Here is a 13,463-nt window from a genome sequence, read left to right on the forward strand (position 1 = left end):
GCGAGCGAACAACTCGGAATGAGGGGCAACGTTCATATCTTTGAGTGTGGAGTCACCAGCGATGTACGATGCGTGGCCCCGCGCTCGTTCATCGCTGGTGCTCCGTCGACTGTGCATGCAGGCCAATATGGACGATCTCGTCCATATTTGCCTGCACTTCTATGGAGCCGGGTGACTGGGGGAGTGAAAAAACTTCACTCCCCCCGTCATTGCCCCCCCGCCGCCGGGTCGCCCGTCTGCCGTATCAGTAGGGCCCATAGAGTTTTTTTAAATGTACATAAAAGATCAATCTGCTCCCATTATAGTGAAATGGCATTCCATTTATGCAGACCAGAGTGTCATTCCTATAATTATCTCCTCCCAATAGACACCCTGCATAGTGCCAACTGCCAACCAAAACCCTTCTATGGGGGGGATTCAAATGTTTGAAAAGTCAGTTGGGTGTCTGTTTTTTCCTATCTAGTAGACAGGAAAAAACAGACACCCAACCGATTTTTTAAACATTTGAATTCCCCCCAAAGTGTGTTACCTATTTGGCTACCTCTTACCCTCCCTCTTATTACTTCCCATCTCATTCTCCTCCCCTGTCACCACCTCTGTCTCCTCACACCCCTTTCATCACCTCTTCTCTCCCCTTATATCAGCATCCCAAATCTCAGCCTGTCTCCCACTTCATCCATCCAAAGGCTTCCCTATCCCATCCTTACACCCTTCCCTCTGCTCCATCCCCTTTACTTGTCCTCCTCCCCCCTACCGTCCTATCTCTCTACCTCTCTCCCTCCCCTGACCCATCTCTCCTTGTCCCTCCAGTGCCCCCCTCTCCCCCTCCCCCTGTCCCGGCTCGGAGCTCCCCCAGCCTCACACAGCTCAGAGCCTGTAATTACTTGGCCATGCGGGGAGGGAGCGGGCTGCCCCAGCCGGTCCCGAGGCTTTTCCTGCCGCAGCTGCAGTACAGGGATGTCTGCTTCTCACCGCTGCCCCCCCGGGCTGATCCTGCTGCTCATCCTCCACTGCCTGCAGCCCGGAGCTACCTCCAGCACTAAGGTAACAGGCATCCCACCTACCATCACCCTGCACGCACGGCGCTATCACTGAGGGGAGTGGGGACATACTGTATGGGGCAGCCGGGTGTACTGTGGGGGAATGTCTACACACCATGCAGTGTACAATACATTTATTTCCATACATGTCATTAACATGCCAAGAAAGTTGAATGTATTAATAATATTGATGATAATGATAATAATAATAATAATAATAATAATAATAATAATAATAATAATAATAATATTATTATTATTAGGATATTCTGTTTCATGCATAACACCAAGACGGTTCAACAACCTGGGCATAAGCATCTGAAAGAAAATTTATATATAGTCATATTTGTGTGTGTGTTTATGTCTGTGTGTGTATATACAGTCACACAGATCAGACTAGAAAAAAATCTGCTTTCCAATGGAGTATACTCTAATAGTAGTATAGTATACTTCGCATATATATCTGGAGTGCAATCAAAATAGCTATTTGCATATTTGTGTGTCTAGAAATATATAGCTGTATATATCTGTGAACAGTACCGTAACATGTAAGTCTGCATGTGTGTGTGTGTGTGTATATATATATATATATATATAAAATATATATAGCTACAGAAAGATGTCCTGGACACTATATCTATGTATCCAAGCTGGTGTGCTCATTTGGTACCTCTCATTAGCCGGTTCTGCATCTACACTTCTAGATGTGTGCTGTATGACAGTATACAGAGTTACACATAGGGGAGTGTAGTTTAGTCTGCTTACTATTATACCTGAAGGATGACAATGCCATAAATGTAGCTATTGGTGTAATAATATAATAATATAATGAATAATATAGTATAACATCCACATCGCAATTAGAGTCAGGCATTTCTAATTATGTTTCATATTTACTACATTTTCATCTAGAGCTTATTTTTGTGACCTTTTTCCATACATAAATCTATAATACATGTTCCACTTTTAAGTTTAACCCATTACTGACAGATTACCTGGAGTACTGTGCAGACCTCTTGTTTCAGTAGAGAGTTAATGGGAATTTATCCTCAGATGACAACACTAATGTGCTAGGTACTGTATGTGCTATGAGTCCTTGGAAAGTGTACAGATTACGTTCATGAAATGAAAAGAGTCACTTGCCTTAGGGCAGAAGGTTCTCAGGTTCTGCGCAGTTGGGCTCAGTAATGTTAAATGCATGCACAATGTGCAGAATCACCCTGGAATTTGCAACTTCAGTGGTTTGTGAATGGGAAGACCTTAGGTTACCCTTAGCACAAAAGACACATGACTTTTCCTGCAGCCCCCCATGCAGCCAACTACCACTCTGCCATAGTGATAAAGGATTAACCCTTTCTCTTGTGTGCAAATAACGTATTCAACTTTTATTCATTATCATAGAATTTGTTTGGCCCAGGTTCCAGAATACAGATGTGGCTATTATACGTCATCTGTCAGCATTTACTGACCCTCTTTCTAAATTTCCCTCATCCCCGTCTATCACTTCACACCATCTTCCTAATCCTTTCCTTCTGCTCTTGCCCCCTCCAGCACTGAAGGGGTGTAACTCTGCTGGCGTCCCTTTTAAGTAGGAGATCAAACGTTTTTTGCTGGAGGAGAGGTTTACAGCTTTTAACACCACCAGGCCTGGGGGTAGTGGAAGAAGAAAAAAGGGGAAGACAAATGACCTACACTTAGGGAGGATTTCTCCCTACATCTTTAAGATGAATCTCAATTTTTAAGTTCTTCCTTTCCAGGAGTTGTGTGTTTCATTCTGTTCTCAGCTTCTTTCTAATTGTTTCCTAAATTCTTTTTATGTCTTAAAAATGCCCCTCCTCCTTTCGCTGCCATCATGAGTGGTCCTGTCTGTCTGTCTATCTATCTATCTATCTATCTATCTATCTATCTATCTATCTATCTATCTATCTATCTATCTATCTATCTATCTATCTATCTATCTATCGCGTACATCTGCGATGGTAGGACGCCTGCGCATGTGCAGGACCAGTTCTGTGCAGAAAGAGGCCTGTATCATTGTACGCAGTGCTCCCTGAGCCGCAGCTTTATTGAAAGGCTGCAGCCACTTGGGCCAGTGTTGGGCAGCATTCCTGAAAACAGGGTAGTGTTGCTCCCTTGTGCCTGGAATGCCAAGACAGGGTCTGTGTCTTACGATGCCAACTTCCTGGTCTCGGCTATGGAGCTGGAAGGGCCAATCTGAGTAACCTCAGGGAAACTCAGGCGGCCAACGTTCCCGCAGATGATCTGATACTGCGCCTTAGGACTCCGCACTCATATCTGAGATGCCAACAGACGCCTCTTGCTGCGTTAGCATATTATTACATTTCCAAAGATGCAGCAGCGATGTGAACTGCCTCCATCAGGGGCTGAACTCCCGGAGACAGCGGAGTCCGTTGCCGCCGGGCTCCTTGCCCTGAAGGGGGCTCGGCACTTGCTCCATTGTCCCCCGTTCCGTCCACACATGATTAATTTCTGTAGTGTAGTGCAGCAGGCGCTGCTAGAGGAGCCGAGCGAGCGCAGCGCCTATCAGCATCAGCGGTGCTCACTCCTCGTCTCTGTGTTCCCTGCTGCTGTGCTCTGGCTTGGGTCGCGGGTGTCACGTGACATCCTTCCGCGACTCAGCCGCTGCCCGCCAGGACACATACTGTAGCAGCAGCCGCCAGGAGACAGTGCGCAGTGGGGAAAAGCGAGGCTGTTCCAGTCAGGAGCGTGGACTCCTGAAAACTGTACCCGATGTAAGTGCAAACCATTTGGGAGAGGGGGAACACGTGAGGGAGATGACAGAACACCTGCTGCTGTCACCGCTCACAGGGTCGTTTAACTAAGCCTAAGCCTGACTCTGCCTCCCCTCTCTCCTGTCCTGTTCCCATCCCTGCCACCTCTGTGTTGGCCCTGTCTCCCCTCTCTCCTGTCCCTCTCACCCCTGTCCTTTCCCTGCACCTATGTTCTTGCCCTGCCTACCCTCTCTCCTGTCACCCTTGTCCTGTGCCTGTCACCTCTGTGCTGGCCCTGCCTCCCATCTCTCCTGTCACCCCTGTCCTGTCCTTGTCACCTCTTACCGGCCCTGTCATCTCTCTCAGCTGACACTTCTGTTCTGACCCTGTCCCCTCTGTCCAGTCCCTGTCATCCATGTCCTGACCCTGTCACACCTGTGCTGACCCTGTCACCCTTCTTTCCTACCCCTGTACTGTCCCGTCCCTGCCACCTCTGTGCTGGCCCTGTCTCCCCTCTTTCCTGTTACTGTCACCTCTGTGCTGCTGGCCTTGTCATCTCTCTCAGCTGACACTTCTGTTCTGACCCTGTCCCCCCTGTCCAGTCCCTGTCACATCTGTGCTGGCCCTGTCGCCCCTCTTTTCTACCCCTGTACTGTCCCATCCCTGCCACCTCTGCCACTGTCACCCCTGTCCTATCCCTGTCTCCTCTGTGCTGCTGGTCTTATCATCTCTCTCTGCTGACCCTTCAGTTCTGTGCCCTCTGTTCAGTCCCTGCCATCCCTGCCCTGACCCTGCTAACCGTCTCTCCTATCCCTTCAGTTCTGTCCTGGTACTTCAGTCCTGGTTCTGCCCATGTCACCTCTTTCCTGTCCTGTCCTGTCCCCTTCCCCTCTGTCCTGGTCCTATCACCTCTATCTTGGTCCTGTCAGTTTTGTTCTTCCCCACTGGACTGTCTCTGTCCTCGCTGTATTGGCCCTGTCACCTCTGTCCTGTTCCTGAGACCATTCTCTCCTGTCCCCTCTGTTCTGTACTGTCCCTGTCACCTCTGTCCTGTCCCTGACACCCTTCTCTCCTGTCCCCTCTATTCTGTCATGGCCCTGTCATCCCTGTACTCTCCGTGTCCTCTCTGTCGTGGTCCTGTCACCCATCTTTCCTGGCCCTCTGTTTCGTCCTGGCCCTGTCATATCTGTCCTGTGCCTGTCCCCTCTGTCTTAGTCTGTCCTGGCCCCACTGGACTTTCCCTTTCATCTCAGTACTGTCCCTGATACCTCTGTCCTGGCACTTTTTTCAAGGGTTGGGGGCACCAAACTCTAACTTGCCTCCGGGCGACGGGGATGAACTTACGCCACTGGCCTCCATCTCTGAATCAAGCCGCTAGATAAGGGACCTGCTATATGCTACGTTACATTGGTCTGTCCCCTGGTTAGTCCCTCACCTGACCCCACCCTGCTTCACTTACCCATTCCTGGCACAGTCAGTGGTCTACCATGCCGCCGACTGGACGTCGGAAACAAGACATACTTTAGATGACTACTATATAGATATTGGGGGTAAAATCTGACAGTACTCCAGGACTGTATTCACATGATAGCAACAATGTTATTAAATCTCTTTTCACCTACTGTAGATTAGGAGGGTATTAGATGTTACGGACAATGTAATCAGATGTTAAGGCTATAAGGGGGGGTATATATCACAGCTTGGAGAGAGATAACGTATCAGCCAATAAGCTTCAAACTGTCACTTTACAGCTGTGCTTGATAAATGACAGGAGGTGATTGGTTGGTACTTTTGGGTCTATTCATAAAGAAATGGAAAAATGAATTGTTACTTACCACGATCAGTTCGATGTGATGTATAGCTTTGATAAGTAGCAATTTGTGTATACTCACCTCTCCGGCAATGCGATGCAGCATCCAGGGCTCCAGCGGTGGCGTCTTCAGCTGCTGTCCTCTTCTGCGGTGTTGGAGTCAGCTGGCGGGTCCCTTCTGCGCATGCACCGCTGACTGACCTCCCGGGAGACTGCAGTGGCTGCTGTAAGGTCAGGGGGCGGAGCCAGCATGGATGTCGTGTGAAGAGCACGAAACGCAGTTACTGCACTAGAGTTCAGATGATACGAATCTGAGCTCCATGGAGAAGCGGAAAGTTGAGCTTTCCATTCCTTCATGAATCGCACTCACCATACTGAAGTATGGTGATACGATTCTGCCAGGGAGCAGATGTCCCGCTGGAAAAGTCAGGAACTTCTCCTGGTTACCTGCTCTGTGAATAGCAGAAAGCCCTTTTTTCCGGTATCTGGTCTTTAGGTCGACAACACGTAGATCGACACTCAGGTCGATGACTATTGGTCGACATGCATTAGGGCGACATGGTCACTAGGTCGACATGTGAAATGGTCATCATGAGTTTTTCAAATTTTTTTCATTTTGTGAACTTTAACATACTTACGAACCATGGGGACTATGATTGAGAATAGTAACCTGTGCCGAGCGCAGCAATAGTGGAGCGAGGCACCTCGCCTGAGCCATGAGAGGGGTTACGGTGCACTAATTGGGGTTCCCGGTCACTTTACAAAGAAAACGACACCCAAAAAATGTAAAAACTCATGTCAACCTTTTTCTATGTTGACCTTTTACATGTCGACCTAATGACTGTGCAACCTATTTCGGGTGTCGACCTAGTTACTGACGACCCAACGATCCACACCCCTGTTTCGCACAAAACAGGGCTTTTCTCTGCTACATGAATAGACCCCTTTATCTCTCTCGACTTAATCTCTCTCCAAGGGATTGGGTATGGGATCCCGGCGGTCAGGATCCTGGCGGTCGGTATCCCGATGGTCAGAATACCGACGCCGGGATCCCGACCGCCGGAATGCCGGCAGGGGGGCGAGCGTACCGAAGCTCCTTGCGGGCTCAATCCCGACCGCCGGGATCATAATTACATCCCTCTCCAAGCTTTGCTAAATCTCACCCATAGCCTGTAAATTGACAGAAGCTGATTGGTTGGTACTTTATTTCTCTACGCTTTGATAAATAGTGACACAATCTGCAACAGAGTATGCTTTATTTTATGTGCGAATTTAGAACATTGTTACTAATACTTTGTATTAAAATCAGGATGTTACTACTCATTGCTCTTGCCATTACATTTGCATTATAACAAAGTGACCTAGAACTGAACAGCCTTTTCAGTGGCGTAGTAATTATCTATGTACTGTAATGCTTATGACGCTAGAATGTGGCATCTGGTTGTGATTGCTGATACTTTGCTTTTGTGGTGCTGTGTTGTTTGCTGACGCTCTCTGGTCTTGTCAGGACAGCAGTGAGGTGTGGGATGAAGATGTGACTGAGTGGTGGGGTGAGTGGAGTTCCTGGTCCACCTGCTCTAGAACCTGTGGAGGGGGAGTGATGTCCAGAGAAAGGCATTGCCTACGTCAAAGGTAGGTATTGTTAGCCTAGTATAATGCCATTTCTGATGTGTGTTTCTCTGACGTCCTAAGTGGATGCTGGGACTCCGTAAGGACCATGGGGAATAGCGGCTCCGCAGGAGACTGGGCACAACTAAAAGAAAGCTTTAGACTACTGGTGTGCACTGGCTCCTCCCACTATGACCCTCCTCCAGACTTCAGTTAGAATCTTGTGCCCGGCTGAGCTGGATGCACACTAGGGGCTCTCCTGAGCTCCTAGAAAGAAAGTATATTTTAGGTTTTTTATTTTACAGTGAGATCTGCTGGCAACAGACTCACTGCAGCGAGGGACTAAGGGGAGAAGAAGCGAACCTACCTAACTGGTGGTAGCTTGGGCTTCTTAGGCTACTGGACACCATTAGCTCCAGAGGGATCGAACACAGGACCCGTCCTCGATCGTTCGGTCCCGGAGCCGCGCCGCCGGCCCCCTAACAGAGCCAGAAGCAAGAAGTGTTCCGGAAAATCGGCGGCAGAAGACTTCTGTCTTCAACAAGGTAGCGCACAGCACTGCAGCTGTGCGCCATTGCTCCTCATGCACACCTCACACTCCGGTCACTGATGGGTGCAGGGCGCTGGGGGGGGCGCCCTGAGGGCAATATAATACACCCTGGCTGGCAAATCTACACCATATATAGTCAGGAAGGCTATATAGGTGTAAAAATACCCCTGCCAGAATTCCAGAAAAAGCGGGAGAAGTCAGCCGGAAAAGGGGCGGGGCCATCTCCCTCAGCACACTGGCGCCATTTTTCCCTCACAGCTCCGCTGGAAGGACGCTCCCTGGCTCTCCCCTGCAGTGTCAAGCTACATAAGGGTAAAAAAGAGAGGGGGGGCACTAAATTTAGGCGCAGTATATATATATATATATATATAATATAAGCAGCTATAAGGGAAAAAACACTCATTTATAGTGGGATCCCTGTGTTATATAGCGCTCTGGTGTGTGCTGGCATACTCTCTCTCTGTCTCCCCAAAGGGCTTTGTGGGGTCCTGTCCTCTGTCAGAGCATTCCCTGTGTGTATGCGGTGTGTCGGTACGGCTGTGTCGACATGTTTGATGAGGAGGCTTATGTGGAGGCGGAGCAGATGCCGATAAATGTGATGTCACCCCATGCGGGGTCGACACCTGAGTGGATGGTTCTGTGGAAGGAATTATGTGACAGCGTCGACTCCTTGCATAAAAGGTTTGACGACATACCAAATATGGGACAGCCGGCTTCTCAGCCTGTGCCTGCCCAGGCGTCTCAAAAGCCATCAGGGGCTCTAAAACGCCTGCTACCTCAGATGGCAGACACAGATGTCGACACGGATACTGAATCCAGTGTCGACGACGATGAGACTAATGTATCTTCCAATAGGGCCACACGTTATATGATTGAGGCAATGAAAAATGTGTTGCATATTTCTGATGTTACCCCGGGTACCACAAAAAAGGGTATTATGTTTGGAGAGAAAAAACTACCAGTTGTTTTTCCTCCATCTGAGGAATTAAATAAAGTGTGTGAAGAAGCGTGGGCTTCCCCCGATAAGAAACTGGTAATTTCTAAGAGGTTACTAATGGCGTACCCTTTCCCGCCAGAGGATAGGTCACGTTGGGAAACATCCCCTAGGGTGGATAAAGCGCTCACACGCTTGTCAAAGAAGGTGGCACTACCGTCTCCAGATACAGCCGCCCTGAAGGAATCTGCTGATAGAAAGCAGGAGGCTATCCTGAAGTCTATATATACACACACAGGTGTTATACTGAGACCAGCTATTGCTTCAGCATGGATGTGCAGTGCTGCAGCTGCGTGGTCAGATTCCCTGTCGGAGAATATTGATACCCTAGACAGGGACACTATATTGCTAACCGTAGAGCATATTAAAGACGCACTCTTATACATGAGGGATGCACAGAGGGATATTTGCCGGCTGGCATCTAAAATAAGTGCAATGTCCATTTCTGCCAGGAGAGGGTTATGGACTCGGCAGTGGACAGGAGATGCAGATTCTAAAAGGCACATGGAAGTTTTGCCTTATAAGGGTGAGGAGTTGTTCGGGGATGGTCTCTCGGACCTCGTTTCCACAGCAACAGCTGGGAAGTCTACATTTTTACCCCATGTTCCCTCACAGCCAAAGAAAGCACCGTATTATCAGGTACAGTCCTTTCGGCCCAATAAGGGCAAGCGGGTTAAAGGCGCGTCCTTTCTGCCCAGAGGCAGAGGTAGAGGGAAAATGCTGCAGCATACAGCCAGTTCCCAGGAGCAAAAGTCCTCCCCCGCTTCCTCTAAGTCCACAGCATGACGCTGGGGCTCCACAGGCGGAGCCAGGTACGGTGGGGGCCCGTCTCAAAAATTTCAGCGATCAGTGGGCTCGCTCACGGGTGGATCCCTGGATCTTTCAAGTAGTATCTCAGGGGTACAAGCTGGAATTCGAGACGTCCCCCCCCCCCCCCCCCGCCGTTTCCTCAAATCTGCCTTGCCAACAACTCCCTCAGGCAGGGAGGCAGTGTTAGAGGCAATTCACAAGCTGTATTCCCAGCAGGTGATAGTAAAGGTGCCCCTACTTCAACAAGGACGGGGTTACTATTCCACAATGTTTGTGGTACCGAAACCGGAAGGTTCGGTGAGACCCATTTTATATTTGAAATCCTTGATCACGTATATAAAAAAATTCAAGTTCAAGATGGAATCGCTCAGGGCGGTTATTGCAAGCCTGGACGAGGGGGATTACATGGTATCACTGGACATCAAGGATGCTTACCTGCATGTCCCCATTTACCATCCTCACCAGGAGTACCTCAGATTTGTGGTACAGGATTGCCATTACCAATTCCAGACGTTGCCATTCGGTCTATCCACGGCTCCAAGGGTCTTTACCAAGGTAATGGCCGAAATGATGATACTCCTTCGAAAGAAGGGAGTTTTAATTATCCCGTACTTGGACGATCTCCTGATAAAGGCGAGGTCCAGGGAGCAGTTGTTGGTCGGGGTAGCACTATCTCGGGAGGTGCTACAACAGCACGGCTGGATTCTAAACTCTCCAAAGTCACAGCTGGTCCCTACGACACGTCTACTGTTCCTGGGGATGGTTCTGGACACAGAACAGAAAAAAGTGTTCCTCCCGGAGGAGAAGGCCAAGGAGCTGTCATCTCTAGTCAGAGGCCTCCTAAAACCAAAACAGGTGTCGGTGCATCACTGCACGCGGATCCTGGGAAAGATGGTAGCTTCCTACGAAGCGATTCCATTCGGCAGGTTTCATGCAAGAACCTTTCAGTGGGACCTGTTGGACAAGTGGTCCGGATCGCATCTTCAGATGCATCGACTGATAACCCTGTCTCCAAGGACCAGGGTGTCTCTGCTGTGGTGGCTGCAGAGTGCTCATCTTCAAGAGGGCCGCAGATTTGGCATAATGGACTGGGTCCTGGTGACCACGGATGCCAGCCTTCGAGGCTGGGGGGCAGTCACACAGGGAAGAAACTTCCAAGGACTATGGTTAAGTCAGGAGACTTCCCTACACATAAATATTCTGGAACTGAGGGCCATTTACAATGCCCTAGGTCAGGCAAAACCCCTGCTTCAAAACCAGCCGGTACTGATCCAGTCAGACAACATCACGGCGGTCGCCCATGTAAACCGACAGGGCGGCACGAGAAGCAGGACGGCGATGGTAGAAGCCACAAGGATTCTCCGATGGGCAGAAAATCACGTGTTAGCACTGTCAGCAGTGTTCATTCCGGGAGTGGACAACTGGGAAGCAGACTTCCTCAGCAGGCACGACCTCCACCCGGGAGAGTGGGGACTTCATCCAGAAGTTTTCCAACTGATTGTAAACCGTTGGGAAAGGCCACAGGTGGACATGATGGCGTCCCGCCTAAACAAAAAGCTAGAAAGATATTGCGCCAGGTCAAGGGACCCTCAGGCGATAGCTGTGGACGCTCTAGTGACACCGTGAGTGTACCGGTCGGTTTATGTGTTCCCTCCTCTTCCTCTCATGCCAAAGGTACTGAGGATAATAAGGAGAAGAGGAGTAAGAACTATACTCATTGTTCCGGATTGGCCAAGAAGAGCTTGGTACCCGGAACTTCAAGAAATGATCTCAGAGGACCCATGGCCACTGACGCTCAGACAGGACCTGCTGCAGCAGGGGCCCTGTCTGTTCCAAGACTTACCGCTGCTGCGTTTGACGGCATGGCGGTTGAACACCGGATCCTGAAGGAAAAGGGCATTCCGGAGGAAGTCATTCCTACGCTGATTAAAGCTAGGAAAGAAGTAACCGCAAACCATTATCACCGCATATGGCGAAAATATGTTGCGTGGTGTGAGGCCAGGAAGGCCCCAACGGAAGAATTTTAGCTGGGCCGTTTCCTGCACTTCCTACAGTCAGGGGTGACTATGGGCCTAAAATTGGGTTCCATTAAGGTCCAGATTTCGGCTCTATCGATTTTCTTCCAGAGAGAACTGGCTTCACTACCTGAAGTTCAAACTTTTGTTAAGGGAGTGCTGCATATTCAGCCCCCTTTTGTGCCTCCAGTGGCACCTTGGGATCTCAACGTGGTGTTGGATTTCCTAAAGTCACATTGGTTTGAGCCACTTAAAACCGTGGAATTGAAGTATCTCACGTGGAAAGTGGTCATGTTGTTGGCCTTGGCTTCGGCCAGGCGTGTATCAGAATTGGCGGCTTTGTCATGTAAAAGCCCTTATCTGATTTTCCATATGGATAGGGCAGAATTGAGGACTCGTCCCCAATTTCTCCCTAAGGTGGTATCAGCCTTTCATCTGAACCAACCTATCGTGGTGCCTGCGGCTACTAAAGACTTGGAGGCTTCCAAGTTGTTGGACGTAGTCAGGGCCCTGAAAATTTATGTTTCCAGGACAGCTGGAGTCAGAAAGACTGACTCGCTATTTATCCTGTATGCGCCCAACAAGTTGGGTGCACCTGCTTCAAAGCAGACTATTGCTCGCTGGATCTGTAGTACGATTCAGCTTGCACATTCTGCGGCTGGACTGCCGCATCCTAAATCAGTGAAAGCCCATTCCACGAGGAAGGTGGGCTCTTCTTGGGCGGCTGCCCGAGGGGTCTCGGCTCTACAACTTTGCCGAGCAGCTGCTTGGTCGGGGTCAAACACATTTGCTAAATTCTACAAGTTTGACACCCTGGCTGAGGAGGACCTAGAGTTTGCCCATTCGGTGCTGCAGAGTCATCTGCACTCTCCCGCCCGTTTGGGAGCTTTGGTATAATCCCCATAGTCCTTACGGAGTCCCAGCATCCACTTAGGACGTCAGAGAAAATAAGAATTTACTCACCGGTAATTCTATTTCTCGTAGTCCGTAGTGGATGCTGGGCGCCCATCCCAAGTGCGGATTGTCTGCAATACTTGTATATAGTTATTGTTTAACTAAAGGGTTATTGTTGAGCCATCTGTTGAGAGGCTCAGTTGTTATCATACTCACAGGCGTGCGCAGAGACTGACTGGCGGGTGCCGCTCCGGACTTCCCCCCCTCCACGGCATTATAGTGTTCTCTCACCTCCCCTGTCCTGGATATAAACTGCTCACCTGGGCGGTCCAGGTGAGCGGACCAGGTGAGCAGTCTATATCCAGGACAGGGGAGGTGAGAGAACACTATAATGCCGTGGAGGGGGGGAAGTCCGGAGCGGCACCCGCCAGTCAGTCTCTGCGCACGCCTGTGATCATACTGTTAACTGGGTATTGTATCACGAGTTATACGGTGTGATTGGTGTGGCTGGTATGAGTCTTACCCGGGATTCAAAATCCTTCCTTATTGTGTCAGCTCTTGCGGGCACAGTATCCTAACTGAAGTCTGGAGGAGGGTCATAGTGGGAGGAGCCAGTGCACACCAGTAGTCTAAAGCTTTCTTTTAGTTGTGCCCAGTCTCCTGCGGAGCCGCTATTCCCCATGGTCCTTACGGAGTCCCAGCATCCACTACGGACAACGAGAAATAGAATTACCGGTGAGTAAATTCTTATTTTTTCTAACCCATATACCTGCTGTAGATCCCAAAGACTTGTGGTTCACTCACTTGCATATTAGAAAAATGACCCCCATGCAAAACACAAGTTTAGTAAAAAGGAAGCGTGAAACTTTTTCCTGGGTGACTGGAATGCAGTAGTTTCTCAGTTGCCCTTTGTGGTATTAGCAAAACTTTGTTAACTGTTTATTAAGGGTTTTCAAACATGTTAATTGCCACTATCAGTCTGGTACTGTACATTGGAATGCCTTATCCAG

General features: G+C 49.4%; 1 protein-coding gene across 1 annotated transcript in view; it reads left to right on the top strand.

Annotated features, from left to right (window-relative positions):
- The first annotated feature begins 529 nt into the window (after positions 1-529).
- The window catches only part of LOC134957712 (ADAMTS-like protein 2), an 86,776-nt gene continuing 73,842 nt past the window's right edge, over positions 530-13,463 (top strand). Inside the window, exons 1-2 of the mRNA XM_063939809.1 lie at positions 530-1,044; positions 7,090-7,214. Of these exons, the coding sequence (XP_063795879.1) occupies positions 958-1,044; positions 7,090-7,214 (212 nt within the window). The 5' untranslated portion in view covers positions 530-957. The remainder of the gene's footprint in view (positions 1,045-7,089; positions 7,215-13,463) is intronic.

This window comes from Pseudophryne corroboree, chromosome 9 (genome assembly GCF_028390025.1).
Source record: "Pseudophryne corroboree isolate aPseCor3 chromosome 9, aPseCor3.hap2, whole genome shotgun sequence".
Taxonomy (NCBI): domain Eukaryota; kingdom Metazoa; phylum Chordata; class Amphibia; order Anura; family Myobatrachidae; genus Pseudophryne; species Pseudophryne corroboree.